At 48.8% G+C, this 15771-nt stretch overlaps 1 protein-coding gene across 1 annotated transcript; it reads left to right on the forward strand.

Annotated features, from left to right (window-relative positions):
* The first annotated feature begins 12814 nt into the window (after nt 1-12814).
* On the forward strand, nt 12815-14614 carry nkx2-5 (NK2 homeobox 5). Its single transcript, XM_086178564.1, has 2 exons — nt 12815-13290; nt 13915-14614. Exons 1-2 carry the CDS (start codon nt 12924-12926, stop codon nt 14532-14534), a joined length of 987 nt encoding a protein of 328 aa, XP_086034690.1. The 5' UTR covers nt 12815-12923; the 3' UTR covers nt 14535-14614.
* Nucleotides 14615-15771: the final 1157 nt, after the last annotated feature.

A 15771-nucleotide genomic window follows, 5' to 3' on the forward strand; every position in this document is an offset into this window, starting at 1 on the left:
CTCAAAGTGCACGGAAGGCTCGTGTCTCACACTAGGCTCTGCGCTGCAGGCCCGCATACGCTAATTAGACCTGATATTCGGGCCGATGTGCGTTGATTGAAAGCAGGCTTATCTAACTCGGGACTGGATCTTGTTGCGCTGCTGCGAAATGCCTCGAGGGTGTCATTTTGTTTCCAGGCGCCGGTTTTAAGGTCACTTTCACGGTCTCCAAACAAATTTCTTCGTTCCCGATTCGGAGAATGTAAACCGCTTCGGATCTTTGGATATTATTTACCAACATATCGAGGGTGTAAAGTGATGTGCGGATTTGTGATCTTGCGCACGAGCGGTCGTCCATGTGGCGACAGCCCCGGTTCTGAGCAGAAATGAGCGGCATGCGACAGATAGCGCCGGCCGCGGCGCCTCGCCAACCATCCCAGATCCTCCCTGGGCGCCTCATGCAGTATGCAGCCCGCGTCGGATGTGCTACGCTTTAGTGCCTCGCTCGAGGAATGATAACAAAGAATGGGCGCCTCGAACTCCCCTTTTCTGTTTCGCTTTCCTTTTATCGTCCGTCTTTGTCACGAAGTTTGAATTTGGGGAAAACGCTCTCATTTGCTATCCTTCCCTCTCAGCTGCCTCGCTCTCATAAAATGGATCACCGGGGAGGCACTAAGATGGCAGGACAATTACCCAAAGAGCTGTTTTCACTGGAACTGCAATCAAGCATCTGGAAGGCTGAGCCATCCATTATCAGGCTTTTAGCCAAAGTTTAACTATTTTCCATTGAGAATGTTTCCATTGTTTTCAAGCAGATATTCTGTTTAGGTGAGGACCCCGGCGGGAATAAGGCTGGAAGCCACACTTGAATTCACTTTCGTCGGACAATCCAGCGGCTTTTTAGGGAGAGCGTTCTCATTAGCCTCCCGAAGCCTCGCTTAATTCACGTGAAAACACCGTGATGGGTCAGAAGCCCGCCTTACCGGAATTTCGCCGCAAATCATGCAAGTGAACGTCGGCGGATAGATAGCGCGCGCGCGCGCGCGATGGACGACGGATCAGCTATTACAAGTTGTGTTTGGCCGCCGTGGGAATCGGCGATTTTAATTGCGTTATTTTGCGACGTGTCCCGCGGGAATGCGCTCTTCATAATTTTTATGAACAGAAAGCAACTTGGGGTACATCCCATATTTCATAAATAGCACTCATAGGCATCTATCATAAACCACCGTGAATTATGTCTTCATCTCATTATCGCTGCACTTCAAATTCCAAGTGTTTTTCTCTTTCCAGCTACCAGACGTTGTGTGACCCGCGAGCCAACGGAGAGACACAAGTCTAGTGTTAGAATATGCTGATTCAGCCATACTTCATTATAGTGTGTTTGAAAAAGAGCAGGCTCTGTTACTGACAGAGGATAAATGCAGGAGAGCTGCACGGTGGGTGACGTTGGTTTGTCCTGTGATTTAGCTACCATTTGGGACTTCTCACAGCGGTACTGATGCACTATAAAAGTCATTTCAGTAACGCCGGCCGAGGCCAGCAGTAATGATGTGTTGCAGTACGCCGACCACACTGCGGACGCCGCTTCACTCGCGGCCTCCCCAGACATCAGACGACGCGGATACACCTTACCGTGTTCGGCTGTGCCTCGAAATTAAAGCGAGTCGCGCCGTCGTGTCAACATTTCAATGCGGGATTATTATTACAGAGGACTCTCTGGAGGACGGAGGCGTCTGACGGACACTTCGACCGTCCAATCGCGTCGTTTCACTTTTACGCCGTACCTCGTCATCCGATTCTCTTCCTCCCTCATCCTTCCTCCCAAGCTGCCTCTCCTCTCTGTTGACAGCTTTGCTCTGTTGAAGCAGAAGAAGAAGAAGAAGAAGAAGAAGAAGAAGAAGAAAAAAGAAAAAGACGCAGAATTACTGAGTAAAAGGGAAAAAGAGCGCAAATAACAGCTCTTAGAATGTTTGGATTATGAAACCAGAACATTAGTACAAACCATAATGGCTGGCCCGGAGAGCCCAGCGACTCTCCAGAACTTCACTCTCACAGGCAATGATGTAACGCCAGCCATTTCATATGAAGCATTTGCTTGTTGCACTTCTCAAAGTCTATTTATACCACCTTCTTCTACTCAGAATAAAGCGGCCTATGTTAGACTTATGCTCTTTAAATAGCATGTTTATTTAAGCCGACTGAATTAGAATACAACTTTATGATGTTGAAAGCGTACTATAAGTCTGGAAAACTTTAGGTTGCCTAATGCTTGCAGAGTCAAAAAAAAAAAAAAAAAAAAAAAAAAAAAAAAATGCCAGCTATTTATCACCGGAGACGTGGAAAGAAGAACTATTATGTCACAAGAGCCGGCATGTTGGTGATGATTCCTCGTACCCAGATATCTATATATAGCGAGTCACACAGGCGTCTCACTCAACTGGCAGGTATAACCTGCTGTGCCGTCCACGGTAGATACTCCACTACTAGAAAGTATTGTGTGTGTGTGTGTGTGTGTGTGTGTGTGGCACGTGTGTTCGCGGTGCCAACCAGGCTTCGGAGTATACTACACTGCAGAATAAACAAGTCTGTCTGTGTTCACGGTCTGTAATTAAAGACGTATAAAAAGTGCACACGCACACAGCACCAGCACCAGCGCACATCACGGCCCTCGCCGGGTCCGAGGCCTCCGCAACAGCTGACCCAAACCGCCCGTCCGGCCCCCCCTCCCTCCCCCGCGCGAGATATGAAACGTAAAAACGCTGCATAGAAAGCTGCATGGGCGTGGGCCGCTTGGCTCGCCCGGGCGCAGCCGAAACGTCTTTTATATAAATGCTGCGTAATAACATGCTGCCGCTTCGCAGGGCCCGCGCCGGCGAAACTCGGTCGGACAGCGCGGTGCCCCCCGGTATCGGCCGCCGCCGGGCAACCTTGACGGCGCGGGCTTCTATCAGAGGGTAATCAGACCCGGCCACCGCGCCGCCGCCTCAACCGGAGGAATAACCTAGAGATGAGAAAAGACCGCATCACGCCGAGTCCTGCCAGAACCCGTCTCCGACACAGACATAGTCCAGCGGCTCATAATCTACTCGGAGATGAGCTCATCGGGGGGGGGGGGAGTCCGCCTCAAGACCTCACGGCTCAAAGATGACAGCTACCTTTCTGAGAGTGCGGTCTTGGGGGGCTCTCGGACGAATTATTGGGATGATACATTACATTTTCCTCTCTAAACATGATATTATCTTAAACCCTCGCTGGACTAGGGGTCAGCCACTGCAATTTTGGTCAGCGAGCCTGTTTTACATTTAGTTCCATACAATGAACAGAATGTATATTATACAAACATTGTGGATTGTATAAACTGTATATTACAGAGAGCTGGAAGAATGTAAATGCTGACATAGCTTATGCGTGTGTGTGTTGAAGTCAGATTGGTGTGTGTGTGTGTGTAGCTTGACTTTGAGGGACTCACTATTATAGTTTCTGACCAGATTTTGCCCTCTGGTGGTAAAATTTGGGCAGCACTGTTTCTGCGCCCCCCCCTCCCTCCCCCTCCCCCTCCCCGGACAAGTGAAGAGCATCACCGACGGCCCGGGAACCGGCGCCGAACGTCTCACGGCCCCGAATCATCGACGGGCCGAGCGGGTCCCGTCGAAGGAAATGCAGAAATGTGTGTAACTTCTGCAAAGATAAACACCTGCAGCCCGGTGCGAAAAGCAGCGATTGTTGAGTGGTTGTAAAACTGTGTGTGTTTGTGTGAGGGTATTCATGCATATATGTACGTCCCCATGTGTGCGTCAGTCACCAAACAGATCTGCCCGGAGCCACTGATGGTCTACAAGTCCCACGCATTTCCCATGCTCGCTCACACCAAGCAGCGAGATCCACCGCTCTCTCTCTCTCTCTCTCTCTTTCTCGTCCCTGCTATGTCTTCTCCTCTCCTGTCTTTCACTCCCGTCATCACCGCTGTCATTATCGTCCCACTTTGTTTTCTGCAGATTTTAAGCCTGACCTCATCTCTGGAAGAGGATAATTGCTAAATGGGGACACAATGTTTTAATGGTGATTTTGAGGTCAACAGCTCACTCACGTTCCCCGGACGTTTTTTTTTTTGTTCTCTGCAGTGAATCTTGCCAATGTTCTCCTGTCCCGTCCCCCACCCCAAAACCCCCCCATAACCCGACCCCACCTCCACCGCCACCACGCGTATACACCAGTCCGTAGTGTAATTGCTTTGGGAGTAATCACTGCAATCTCTCACTGTCGCTGGAGTTGGCAGGGCAGCGTCCGCGCGCCGCCTCTCGGAACATTGTGTCTGCGCGGGCGCTATGTAAAAGTTGGTGGCACAGTTTTATCCCGTTATTAAATTTATTACGTTTAATTCATGCCAAGGCTATGTTGCGCCCTCGGCGAGCTGCGTGAACGGGGCTGCGTTTTTGACGTGAAACGTACGATCGCTCCCGAAAAGATATAATCATGGTTTGTGCAGAGCTTTTATTCGCGCGCGGACGGAGCGACTGCACTCGGCCGGATGAGGGCGACCCGCTTCGGCGTGGGCGAGCGGTGGTAGATAAGGTGGATGGAGATGGGGCTCACAGCGGTCGCGCTGGTATTCCACCAACCTTGAGCATTTAAAACACTATCCTCGTGGAAGCGGTGCGAGGCGTCGGGTGCGGAGGTCGAGGGAGGGGGAGGGGGGGGTCGATCTTGACATAGATCACATATCCGGACCAGCGTGCGACAGAGTCCGCCTTATGAGGCGAAACCCCCGGCGTGACTCGTGGCCACGTGTGAATAAAACAAGATAAGAATAATTGTCTCTTTGATTCCTGGGAAATGATGGAAAAGAAGTACATTTTTAATTGGACCAGACACATCCCTGACCGATCACTACCCTATTCATTCCCGAGTAACATCCATCACTGCCCTGTGTGTCAGTTTGAAGGAGCAGCATTTAGGGAATGTAACTCATGTCGTACGTGCCTCGAGGTTGCCACAGAAATTAAGCACATAGGTGTAAAGAAATGCCTCAGTCTCTCCATGGCTCCCTCAGTCCAGTCCTGGCAGTGTGCTGGTGAGGCCCAGGGCCCAGGAATGCTGTGCCCATCTGTCAACATGAAGCTGCCTTCCCTGGCAGATGCCACAGAGAGGATTTTGTAACCTGTCCCTGGGTGGATTTCACAACGTGGCTTGTCGGGCCTCGGGGCCGCGGGAGGATTGTGAGCTTGGATGTAAACGTGGGTGAACATATGTGTTTGGGTACATGGCGCTCCCTCCCTCCCTCCCTCCCTCCCTCCCTCTCGCTCTCTCTCTCTCGCTCTTTTTCCGTCTCTCTGGTTGGTTAAACGCCGAACAGTTTGACTCTGTTGAACTTACTGTTGTATATCTAAAAAAAAAAAAAAACATATCTACCTGTCCGGCGCTCATGACCTCAACCCTGCCCTCTTCTCTTCTACCCTCGTATCTCTTCCCGCATCTTCTGCGCCGTTCCCGGAGGACTGATATTTATAATGAATGGCGTTCTCTATACGGGGCCTGAATGTGTGTGGTCGAGCCAAGGGAGCACCACCTGAGTGATGATTCTGTCTTCCCAAGTCTCTCTCTCTCTCTCTCACATGCACACACACACACACACACACACACACACACATACACACATGCCTGACCTGCTCGCAACACAGTGACTTGCTGTATCGGGCCTCTGTGGCAGGGGCAATTAGAAAGGTCCAGACGGAGCACAAGCTCTCTTCTCATGCTGTCCCCATTAGAGACGGAGAGACAGGCAGTGTGGAAAGACGGGACGAGGACACACACACACACACACACACACACACGCGTAAACACAGACGGGCTCAGTGGCTGCAGAGGTGACTTAGTGGCACAGGGAAACAGTCGCAGCAAACGTCTCTGTGAACGCTCTATTCATGGGTGTGCGACCGTCCCGCCGGCTGCGGAGCCCTCACGAGCACGCTCCCGAAACCCCGCCATCACGTGAAAATAATCGAGCGCTCTCGGACGGGAGCGACGTCTGATTTGTCGAGCCGCGGCGCCGGAGCCAAGAGGATGGCACAATGACTGATGCTTTGAATGCTGTAGAATTTGCCACACAATTAAAAATGATGAAAGTGGACTCCTAGTATGTGAACAATGTGTTTTTGTGTGTGTGAGCCCGGGCACGCAGATACACAAACCACCCACAAATTTACTTTCTACCGCGGGTTTTCGGCGCTCGTCGCCGTTCGGGCCGTGCCAAGGACTCAGAGTTCCCCCTGGCGTCTGCCGCGCACGACAGTACGAGCGTGCGTTTCCGCATGTGTGTGCGTGCAGATCTGATAAATGGCAAAGGGCTCATCCTTGACCAGAAACGTGCACGGAGACCAGCGCTCTTTCCACACCGCCTTTGTCTCCGCATGAATTATCCATTGAGCCAAGTGTGGTAATCAAGCTGCCTGGGCAAGCTTTATTACAAGTTGGTGGATGTCGGTCTGTTAGCCCTTTGGCAAAGCTCTTACCTCATTTCTCGGTCAACTCCAATTGCATGGAAAAAAAGAGCAGTCGGCAAACGGTCTCGGGAAGGCTGCTCGAACCCGGGGCCATAAAGTGACGGCAGGAGGGGGGCGACGCGCCGTATATCCTGCTCCCGCCGTTCATACCTGGATGATTGACAGTCGAAAAAGGAGAAGACGTTGGCGACGCTCGCATTCTTCTAAGGAAGCATTGAATTATTTTTTTGCATTTCGTGTTAAATACTACTCCCGCTCCCCCACTCGACCTGAAAAAAGACAGACAGTTTGTGGGAATGGATGTGAGAAAGTTACAATGAGGTACTGCCCTCCTGTGGTGGCTCTTTGCAGCGAGGAGGATGCAGGCGGATCATGCAACAGGCTGCGTGGTGAGCTGCACGCCGTCTTTCAGCCGCAGACACCCCCCCTCCGATGTCTCACACACACACACGTGTTTGTTACACCCATGCGGTGATGCAATTTCAAAAGCGGTATAAAACATAGGTCAGACTAGACCGAAGCTTCTTATCGAAGTTGTAAGATCATGTGGAAAGGTGGTCCGGAAGATAAACAAAGGGCCCGCGGAGTCGTCACCGACAAGCACGCCGGTGACTTCACCGCCGCCATGTTTGTCGGCGCGAAGAGAATTAAAAGAAAAAAAAAGAAACAAAGTAAGATGGATAAAGAGGGAGTTCTGGATCTCGATAATATCTGCGCTTCATGGCACTCACTCTTATTAGCGCGGATCCCCAGAAGCCCCGGCTCGGCGCCCGTCTGCTCGCGACTGCACATATATTTCCACTCAAAAGCACATTCTCCGGCCGTGAAGTCACGTCCCATCGGCCGACTGCAGGGGGAAACTGGAACGGGGGGGGGGGGGTTCGTTCTGGCACCGAAAACCACCAGGTGGCATGCAATATCCGATAATTAGCGGGAGAGCCTCATCCACATGTGGCGTTCTTTCACCGCGGGAGTCGCATTTATCGTCCGCGTTCGACTCAGATCGGACAACGGATGTTTAAACTCGGTTTTTCCTTCTGAAAATCAGTTTCCGCAGCCGCTGGGGGAATCTAGGTGAGATGTCTTACTGCTGCCGCGCCTCACGTTTGTTCCCCCGGGCTGGAACTTCATCTGCGGAGCCATGTAGACAAAACTAAAACAGGTGCACGGGGGAAAGCCGTAATCTCACGCACCCCGGGGCCTTCGCGTCACCTTGAACCCGGAGGAGGAACGTATGAAGCCTTGCCAGACCTCTGAACACGACCTGGGGAGTGTGTGGGCCGAGGCAGAGCAGCGCGAGAAGATGAAGGGGACGTCGCCCCCTCCGCCAATGACAAGACAAATGATGCATGGACAGATGGCGCTTGACAAGGCCGCCAAGGGGGGGGGGGGCGTTTCAAACCTGGCTCCGGATGAGCGAGGGTTTACGATTACGACGATATCGTGCAACGCATGACCCGGCGAGCCGAGCGGTGAGTGACCTTTTGTCGCAAGGGGACACGGGACGACAAAAAGCTCATTAAAACGACACAGCGGAGCAAATCCCCGTGGCGGGCGCGTGTTCCCCGAACTTCCACCCGGGGCTTTTCAACCGAGGACTTTTCTCCAAATGAGCAGAAATCCAGATCCGAATTCGACGGATCTCACTAGCGTGGCTGGTATGATTTGAAAAAGGCCGCGCGAGGTCGTCCGGTGCGACTGGGAGTTGGCGTGCCTTGCTCGAGGGCGCTGCCGCTCGCAGACGGGAGGAGCCGGGGGATCAAAACGCCCGCCCTACCGGGTGAGATGGAGACGCTAAATGATGATCTGGGACTAAAAGCAGATTTACCCGGAGGGGCTGAGGAGCGGACAGAGGAGGAGGAGACGCGAGGATCGCGGCGGAAATTCGGGACGGGAAACATTTCAAACTCAAATGAGATGTTTTTTTTCCCCAGTTATGGCACGTTAGGACTGAGGAGGAACTGAATGTGTATTTCGGTGAAAAATCAAAAGATGTTTTTCCGAAACCCATTCGTCTTTGACGTCCAGCGATTGTCAACAAAATTGATGAAACTTCAAATAATCCAAGGACAAACTACATGAATGCTTAACAGCTTTTATTCGGATGAAGTCCCTTCTTTCTTTTTATGTGTTATCCAAACACTCGTGGGAATTATTCTCACTGTGCACGCACTGATGGGTAAATCTTGAATTCAGACCCTTTTTTGAATTTTTCTTTTTTACAAATGAAGGACTTCAAACTGTTTGTGGGGTCTCCTCTATCTACATCTATAATTCTATAATCTGTTAGGTAGGGGAGCGATAAGCTCACCACTCGCTCCCGCGGCCTTCGCCCCGTCTGCAGGTACATGCTCGGGACAGATATTTGTCAAGATAATGATCCCTGAGAGGTCTGCCTTCCTCGAATAGCTCGGCACTGAATGGACTGTCTCCTGTGAGCTCACAGCAAACTCTCCGGCCGCCTGTTTACACCACGGAATCCACAGGTTAATACAGGGGCTTTTAAGTGAGAGATAATAGCTGCTCATAACTGTGGTGACGACAGCGTCTCTGGTTCACGCGGGGCGGCTGCTTTGCTTTTTTTTTTTTTTTTTTAAATGCAATACAAACTGGGCTCAGTGAGCCTGAATGGGAGAGAAGATTGATAGCAAAACACAAACAGTTTCCTTTTACCTGTCTTTAGGTGGAACTGGTCATTTATCATCTCTTCCAGGTACCATTTGCAGATGTTGCTATTATCGTTGCAATCGTTGTTCCTGACGCTCTCCTGGGTGCAGGGATCCAGGAGGTCCTCCACACCAGCTGCATCTTTCTCCTGCCAAAGATGGGTTTTAAAGATGCATGTTAGGTTTGGTTTCCATTGATATCTTTGGTGTTTCGCCCTTTGAGGCCACTTGTGAAGACTAAACAGGCAAATAGCAATTAAAAAAAACAAAAAAACAAACAAAAAAAAAACATTGTTACATATCCAAAATTATTATGAAATTAAAAATAAAATTATTATTTAATAATACTATATATATATATATATATATATATATATATATATATATATATATATATATACATATATGAGTGTGTATTAAATAATAACATAATTATCTTTAGGGCTGTTCCCTCCAGGATTATATATAGATATAAAATAAAATAAAAAAGTAGTAATAATCATCATCATGATAATAGTTCATCATTACTATTATCATTACTTACTATATATTATTGACGTTGCTATTATGTTGTAATTAGCATTTATAATTTTAAATTTAGCTTAAAATATATTTATAATTTTGCAAAGAGTCTGTGAGGTGCTCTTGACTGTGTCATAAAGAGCCTTAGATAAAACGTATTATTTTAATGATTATAAATAACATTATTACTGGTATTACGGTATATTACAATATACTGTAATAATAACAATAACATTTTATTCAAGGTACCTTACTCTGGAATCAAAGACATCATACACTCAAATGGATTTACACAAAATACAGATTAAAAAAAAAACAATAAAAAGACTATCAGTGAAAAAGGGGGTAAAATTAGAGAAATAAAAGTGACAGAATGTAATGATATATTATTGTTATTATTATTATTGTTGTCGTTATTAATATGTTATATGTCAATATTAATTTATGAACCGGTTTTAAAATCAGGCTTATAACACCATCTGATCTATTCCACCCGACTGTCCACTTCATCTACGGCAGGAATCCGATTACTTTCCTGACATCCTTGCATTCAGATGCAAAAACACCAAAAAACTACAGTGCAAATCGTGTGTGTGTGTGTGTGTGTGTGTGTGTGTGTGTCCACAGGTGTGTGTCCGCAGCGTGTGAAATGTGTGCAATGTCATTCCTTGCAGGATTACGTCCAGATGACTTCATTAGCGCCATTACTAAACCGTTAGTGCTGCTAAATCACCCGCAGGCCTGCAGGCCTCTCCGAGGTGGGGGTCGGTTCTGCACACACACACACACACGCACACACACACACACACGCACACACACATTGAGAATGGGTACTCCGACACGCATCCCTCAAAATACCCGCGCCTTTGCCGCAGCGGAAGTTTTTAAGCGGCCTTATCTGGCCGTTTATCTGCGCCGGAGACGCGCCGCGGAGAGCCGGGTCAAAGGGCTGCTGCTGGCGGCCGGACGGAGCGTCAGGGGCCGGGAAACACATGCCAGACCCGCGGCGCACGATTCCCAGCCGGCGGACACCGATTCACCGGGTCACTTCACCGGGATCCGCGCGTCTCTTTTCTCAATGGCGCAAAAGCTGCGTGGGAATCAATCACGATGGAAACTAACCCCCTCCCGGCTTCCACCCGAGTTTACTTTATTTCTCCAATTCTTGCAGGACAGGACGTAAAAGACCCCCCCCCACCCACCCACCCACACACACACACACACACACACACACACACACACACACACACCTCTCCACCCCTCCACCCCCACGCCATCCATCAGCTGCCCGGCGCGCAAATACTCTCTCCAACTATAAACACGGTCCCAGGCGGAGGCGCTGGGCCCCCTTTCCCCCCGCGGCTGGGCTCCACGCAGGAGATAAAACAAACGATAATGCTGTCTGTCTCCGGCGGAGCGTCTCCGTGCGCTCCGTGAGCCGCCGAAGCCGTGGGTTTTGGCACCGCGACGCGGCCGTGACGCGCGGCCTTGTCCGCCTGTTTTTTTTTTTTTACTGCCGCCCATCGGCGTGATTTATTCTTTGTGATTGTTCACGAGGGGAAAAAAAGACAAATATCTGCTTTTTTTGACGGACAGCGTTACATACGAGGGTGTGTGTGTGTGTGTGTGTGTGTGTGTGTGTGGAACAGGAAAAAAGGGAAAATTTTGCGCAATACTTTTAGGGCTGCTGAGAAGCGGGTGTCACTCATGGCACTTTTTTTTTCCTGATAACTAAGGCCTGCGGCGTGGGTGGGAGCGTGCGTGTGCGCGCGCGTGCATGCATGTATGTGTGTGTGTGCAGGTTTGTTGTGGTCTGTTATCGCGTCCTGATAACGCAGACAGTGGCACCAGGGCTCTCTCGGGCGCAGACAGCACAGCGCGTCGCTCCTGGTTTCAGGTTCCGTGTTCGGGGCCACCGAAGCCTTTGTCTGCTCCTGGTCTGCTCAACTTCCCCCCAACCCGGACACACACACACACATACACACACTGTTCGCGCCTGCACATCCTATCACATCATCCTTGTCAGATTTTTCCAATTAACTAAATAATGAATTAGTCTCTGCACAGCGGGCCGTATTCACCCAGCAGATGATGGGGTCTGCGTGTGTGTGTGTGTGTGAAGTATTTAAATACACAAATGTAACGTTGACGTTACCGCACTTAAATCCTATGAACACCCGCCCATCTCATTTCACTCCGCCCGTTCATATAAGGTGATGAATTCTGATATTAGGTTGTTTAAACTGTCCCTGTTTACACTGTTTCACAAGCATGATTTAAAGATTATCAAGTTTTCTGATACCTAAGTGTATAATGATACAATACAATATGATTAAAAAAAGTCACATTATGATATAATAATAATTATGGTCTAAAAATAAAGTTAATGATAATACAATGTATCATACGTCATAGGATCTTATATCACATAATTTAAGTCTAAAATAATAGAAAAATAATATAACATAACATATAATATAATATAATGTGTGAGTCAGTGTTACTACATGCAATATGTGTTTTCTCGGGGATAAATGTTGTAAATATAATTCTAAAAAACAAAAACAAATACTGTGAAGCAGCCAGTGTCATGACTAGTCACTTTGATTCTAAAATCTGAATTTCGCTGATCCGTACTGGACATTTCGGATGATTGGTTTTGTTTAATCGTGTATTGTTTTACATTCACCAGAGCGAATACTCTGTGTGTGTGTGTGTGTGTGTGTGTGTGTGTGTGTGTGTGTGTGTGTGTGTGTGTGTGTGTGTGTGTGTGTGTAGGGGAGGGTGGGGTTCCATGTAATATAAAATGATACTATCCGTATGTTTCAAATATGAAATACAGAAAATAATAAAACAGGATTTATCCAGTTGTGCAAAAAGTGGACCGACTATTACCATCCCTGCAGGACCAGCGGGCCGGGCCCTGCGTGCACCTCTGTGTGCGTGTGCTCGTTTAGCATGCATGTGTGTGTGTGCATGCGTGTGTGTGTGTGTTGCTCCATACATAGGGTCCAGTGGCTCTTTTCCAACTCCTGACTCCTCAACGCGTCACCAGGGGAGGGTGTGTGTGTGTGTGTGTGTGTGTGAAACAGAGAGAGAGAGAGAGAGAGAGAGGCTTCACTAAGCCACCGTCTGGCTCGCCGAACCACCACTTGAGTCCAGTAAACACCAGCGGGAAGGCGGGCGGCTGCTGACGTCTCCCCCCGCCGGTTGACTCCCCATGACAGGCTGAGAGCTGGTGGAGATCGTGGCCATGTTCCCCAGCCCCAGCACCTCCACGCCCTTCTCCGTGAAGGACATCCTCAACCTGGAGCACGGTGATGGGGTGATGGTGTCCTCCCTGGACGCGTCTCCCCGGATGGACTGCTGCGCGGCGCCCATCACCTCCTCCGCCTCGTCCACCTCCATCTCCTCCTCCTCCTCCTCCTGCATGCTGGCCCGCCTGAAGCAGGAGCCGCATCGGGAGGCGCCGTCCGCGGCCTCGCTGTTCGGGGAGGAGGCGCCGGAGGACCGGAGCGCCAGGGCCGCCGCGCTGCACTTCGCCTCCGCCTTCTTCGGTAGGTCGGCCGCGGAGATGACCTCCGGGAAGGACGAGCATCCGGAGGGGAAGCACGGGAAAGGTGAGCCTCTGCAGGGGGGGAAGCAGAACCCGATCGAGGCCTTCCTTTCCATTGATTTTCCACCTAAAAAAATGCACATTTCTATTAAAATCCGATTCAGGTGTTCAGGAAAAAAAGATTAAAAAAATAACAAAATATTGCTTGCTTTGCACGATGGCAATAAAAACGTCCGAGTCTGTATGGCGTTACCAAAAATAATACATTATGAATGGTGACATTTCTACACTGCTCAAAAAAATAAAGGGAATACTAATTGAATAAATGAAATATTCTTAGATATTTTGTTATTTACATAGTTGAATGCGTTGACAGCAAAATCACACAAAAATGATCATTTGGAAATCAAATGTATGAACCAACGGAGATGTAGATTTTGGATATTATATCTTTAAAACAAGTCAAAATGAATCAGCGTCGCTTTCCAAGTGGACGGTTTGATTGACTGTTTAAGTGTTCCCTTTATTTATTTTCCATTTTGGCGCACATACAGCTAATTTCAAATCGCGATCGGAATGATTTAAAAAAAACAAAAAACAAAAGAAAAATGCAGCATAATTGCCGACATACTTTGAAAAGGCGTTCCTCCTTCTCCCCCTCACATGGCCTCGGTTCCCCGCGGAGCAGCGGCGTTCAGCCCGGGCCCGCAGCCGGCGGAGGTGAAGGCCGACGGGCCGGAGCGTCCGAAGGCGCGCCGGCGCCGGAAGCCGCGGGTGCTGTTCTCCCAGGCGCAGGTGTTCGAGCTGGAGCGGCGCTTCAAGCAGCAGCGCTACCTGTCCGCCCCGGAGCGGGACCACCTGGCCGGGGCGCTCAAGCTCAGCCCGACCCAGGTGAAGATCTGGTTCCAGAACCGGAGGTACAAGTGCAAGCGGCAGCGGCAGGACCAGAGCCTGGAGATGGTGTCCCTGCAGCCGCCTCCGCCGCGGCGGGTGTCGGTGCCGGTGCTGGTGCGGGACGGCAAGCCGTGCGTGGCGGGGGACGCGGCGTCCTACAGCCCAGCCTACGGCGTGGGGCACCTCAACCACTTCACCTACAACAACTACCCGGCTTTCAGCAACTACCCCAGCCCGGGATGCAACACGAACTACGCCTGCAGCTACCCGGCGGCCCCCGCGCCGGGCCCGCCGCAGGGGCCCCCCGCACCGGGGGCCTACGTGAACTTCGGGGTCGGGGAGCTCGGCGCCGTCCAGAACACCTTCCCACCCGGGAACGGCGTGGGGTCGTTACACGGCATCAGGACGTGGTAGAAGAAAAGGTGTGTGTGTGTCCAAGAGGCGTTCAATGCACACACACACACACACACACACACACACACACACACACACACACACACACACACACACACACACACACACACACACACACACACACACACACACACACAGACGTGTCAAGATTTTACGGGGTTCGTTTAAATTTTTTCGTATTTAATGATTTATTAACTTTCGCTAAACGTTCTCTTTTGTCCCCCTTTTCTTTCAACTCGAATTTAATTTGAGTTTCGTTGCATCAGAGCTTAAAATCATGTCTAAGAATATATAAATCACAAGGAAATGTATCCCAGCCGCAGCCACAAGTATCGTGTTTGTCTCAAGAAAACCTCCCTTAATAATAATAATAATAATAATAATAACAATAATAATAATGAACATAATAATAATAATAATAATAACTATAATAATCATACATTTGATGATTGGAAATGTAATCATAATTATTATATTACATATTTAATAGCTGTAACAGCAATACCACCAATAATAATAAAAATGATGTTAAATACATAATAATAAATTAGATGGTCAAATATTTAATAGTTATAATTATAACAACAGTTATCATAATAATAATAGTAATAGTCATTACAATTATTTATATTATAAAAATGATGATTCATCATTTCTGGGATTATTGGTCGATCACAAAGAAACTAATCTGAAATACCAAAAAGCGCAGGTCTAAACTGAGTTATGATTAATTTATGTCGGTTATTTATGTTTTATGACAGGCTGCGGCCGTAGATGATGTATTTCCCCCACAAGGTCACAAACTGGGTGAAGTGGTGTTCCATGTAAAGCGTGGCGCTGTGTGGTTTGTGTCTGCTTAAAATGTTCAAGAGGCTTTAATAAGACTTCCCTCACCGAGCGCAAACAAGACTAAAGGGTTTTTAGAAGTTTACACAGTTTACGGCCTGCTGTCATACGTGTGTGTGTGTGTGTGTGTGTCTGTGGAAGCTGCTGGGGACAAAAACAGCCGTGAGTGTGACCTTTAGCCAAAATGAAACATTTTCACTTGTGGTCTGCGGGACAAATATTAAAACTATTTAGAATAATAAAGGTCATGTGTATAAATTGGATTGTGTTTAAGCCGTATTTATAGTACGTGTGTATTTATAGACTGAACCCCATGTATTGTACCTAAACTGGATTTAAAAAAAAGGTTGTGCTTTATAAGAAGAAGTGTATTTTAGAAAAGGATGGATCT

This window comes from Fistularia commersonii, chromosome 31 (genome assembly GCF_037954325.1).
Source record: "Fistularia commersonii isolate RoL2024-O1a breed Wild chromosome 31, RoL_Fcom_v1.0, whole genome shotgun sequence".
Lineage (NCBI taxonomy): Eukaryota > Metazoa > Chordata > Actinopteri > Syngnathiformes > Fistulariidae > Fistularia > Fistularia commersonii.

Excerpts from the sequence above, each read along its gene's own strand:
- nkx2-5 (XM_086178564.1), top strand. The coding sequence starts at position 12,924 with ATGTTCCCCAGCCCCAGCACCTCCACGCCCTTCTCCGTGAAGGACATC. Across the intron at positions 13,291-13,914 it reads GGAGGGGAAGCACGGGAAAG|CGGCGTTCAGCCCGGGCCCG; the intron begins GTGAGCCTCTGC and ends CCCGCGGAGCAG.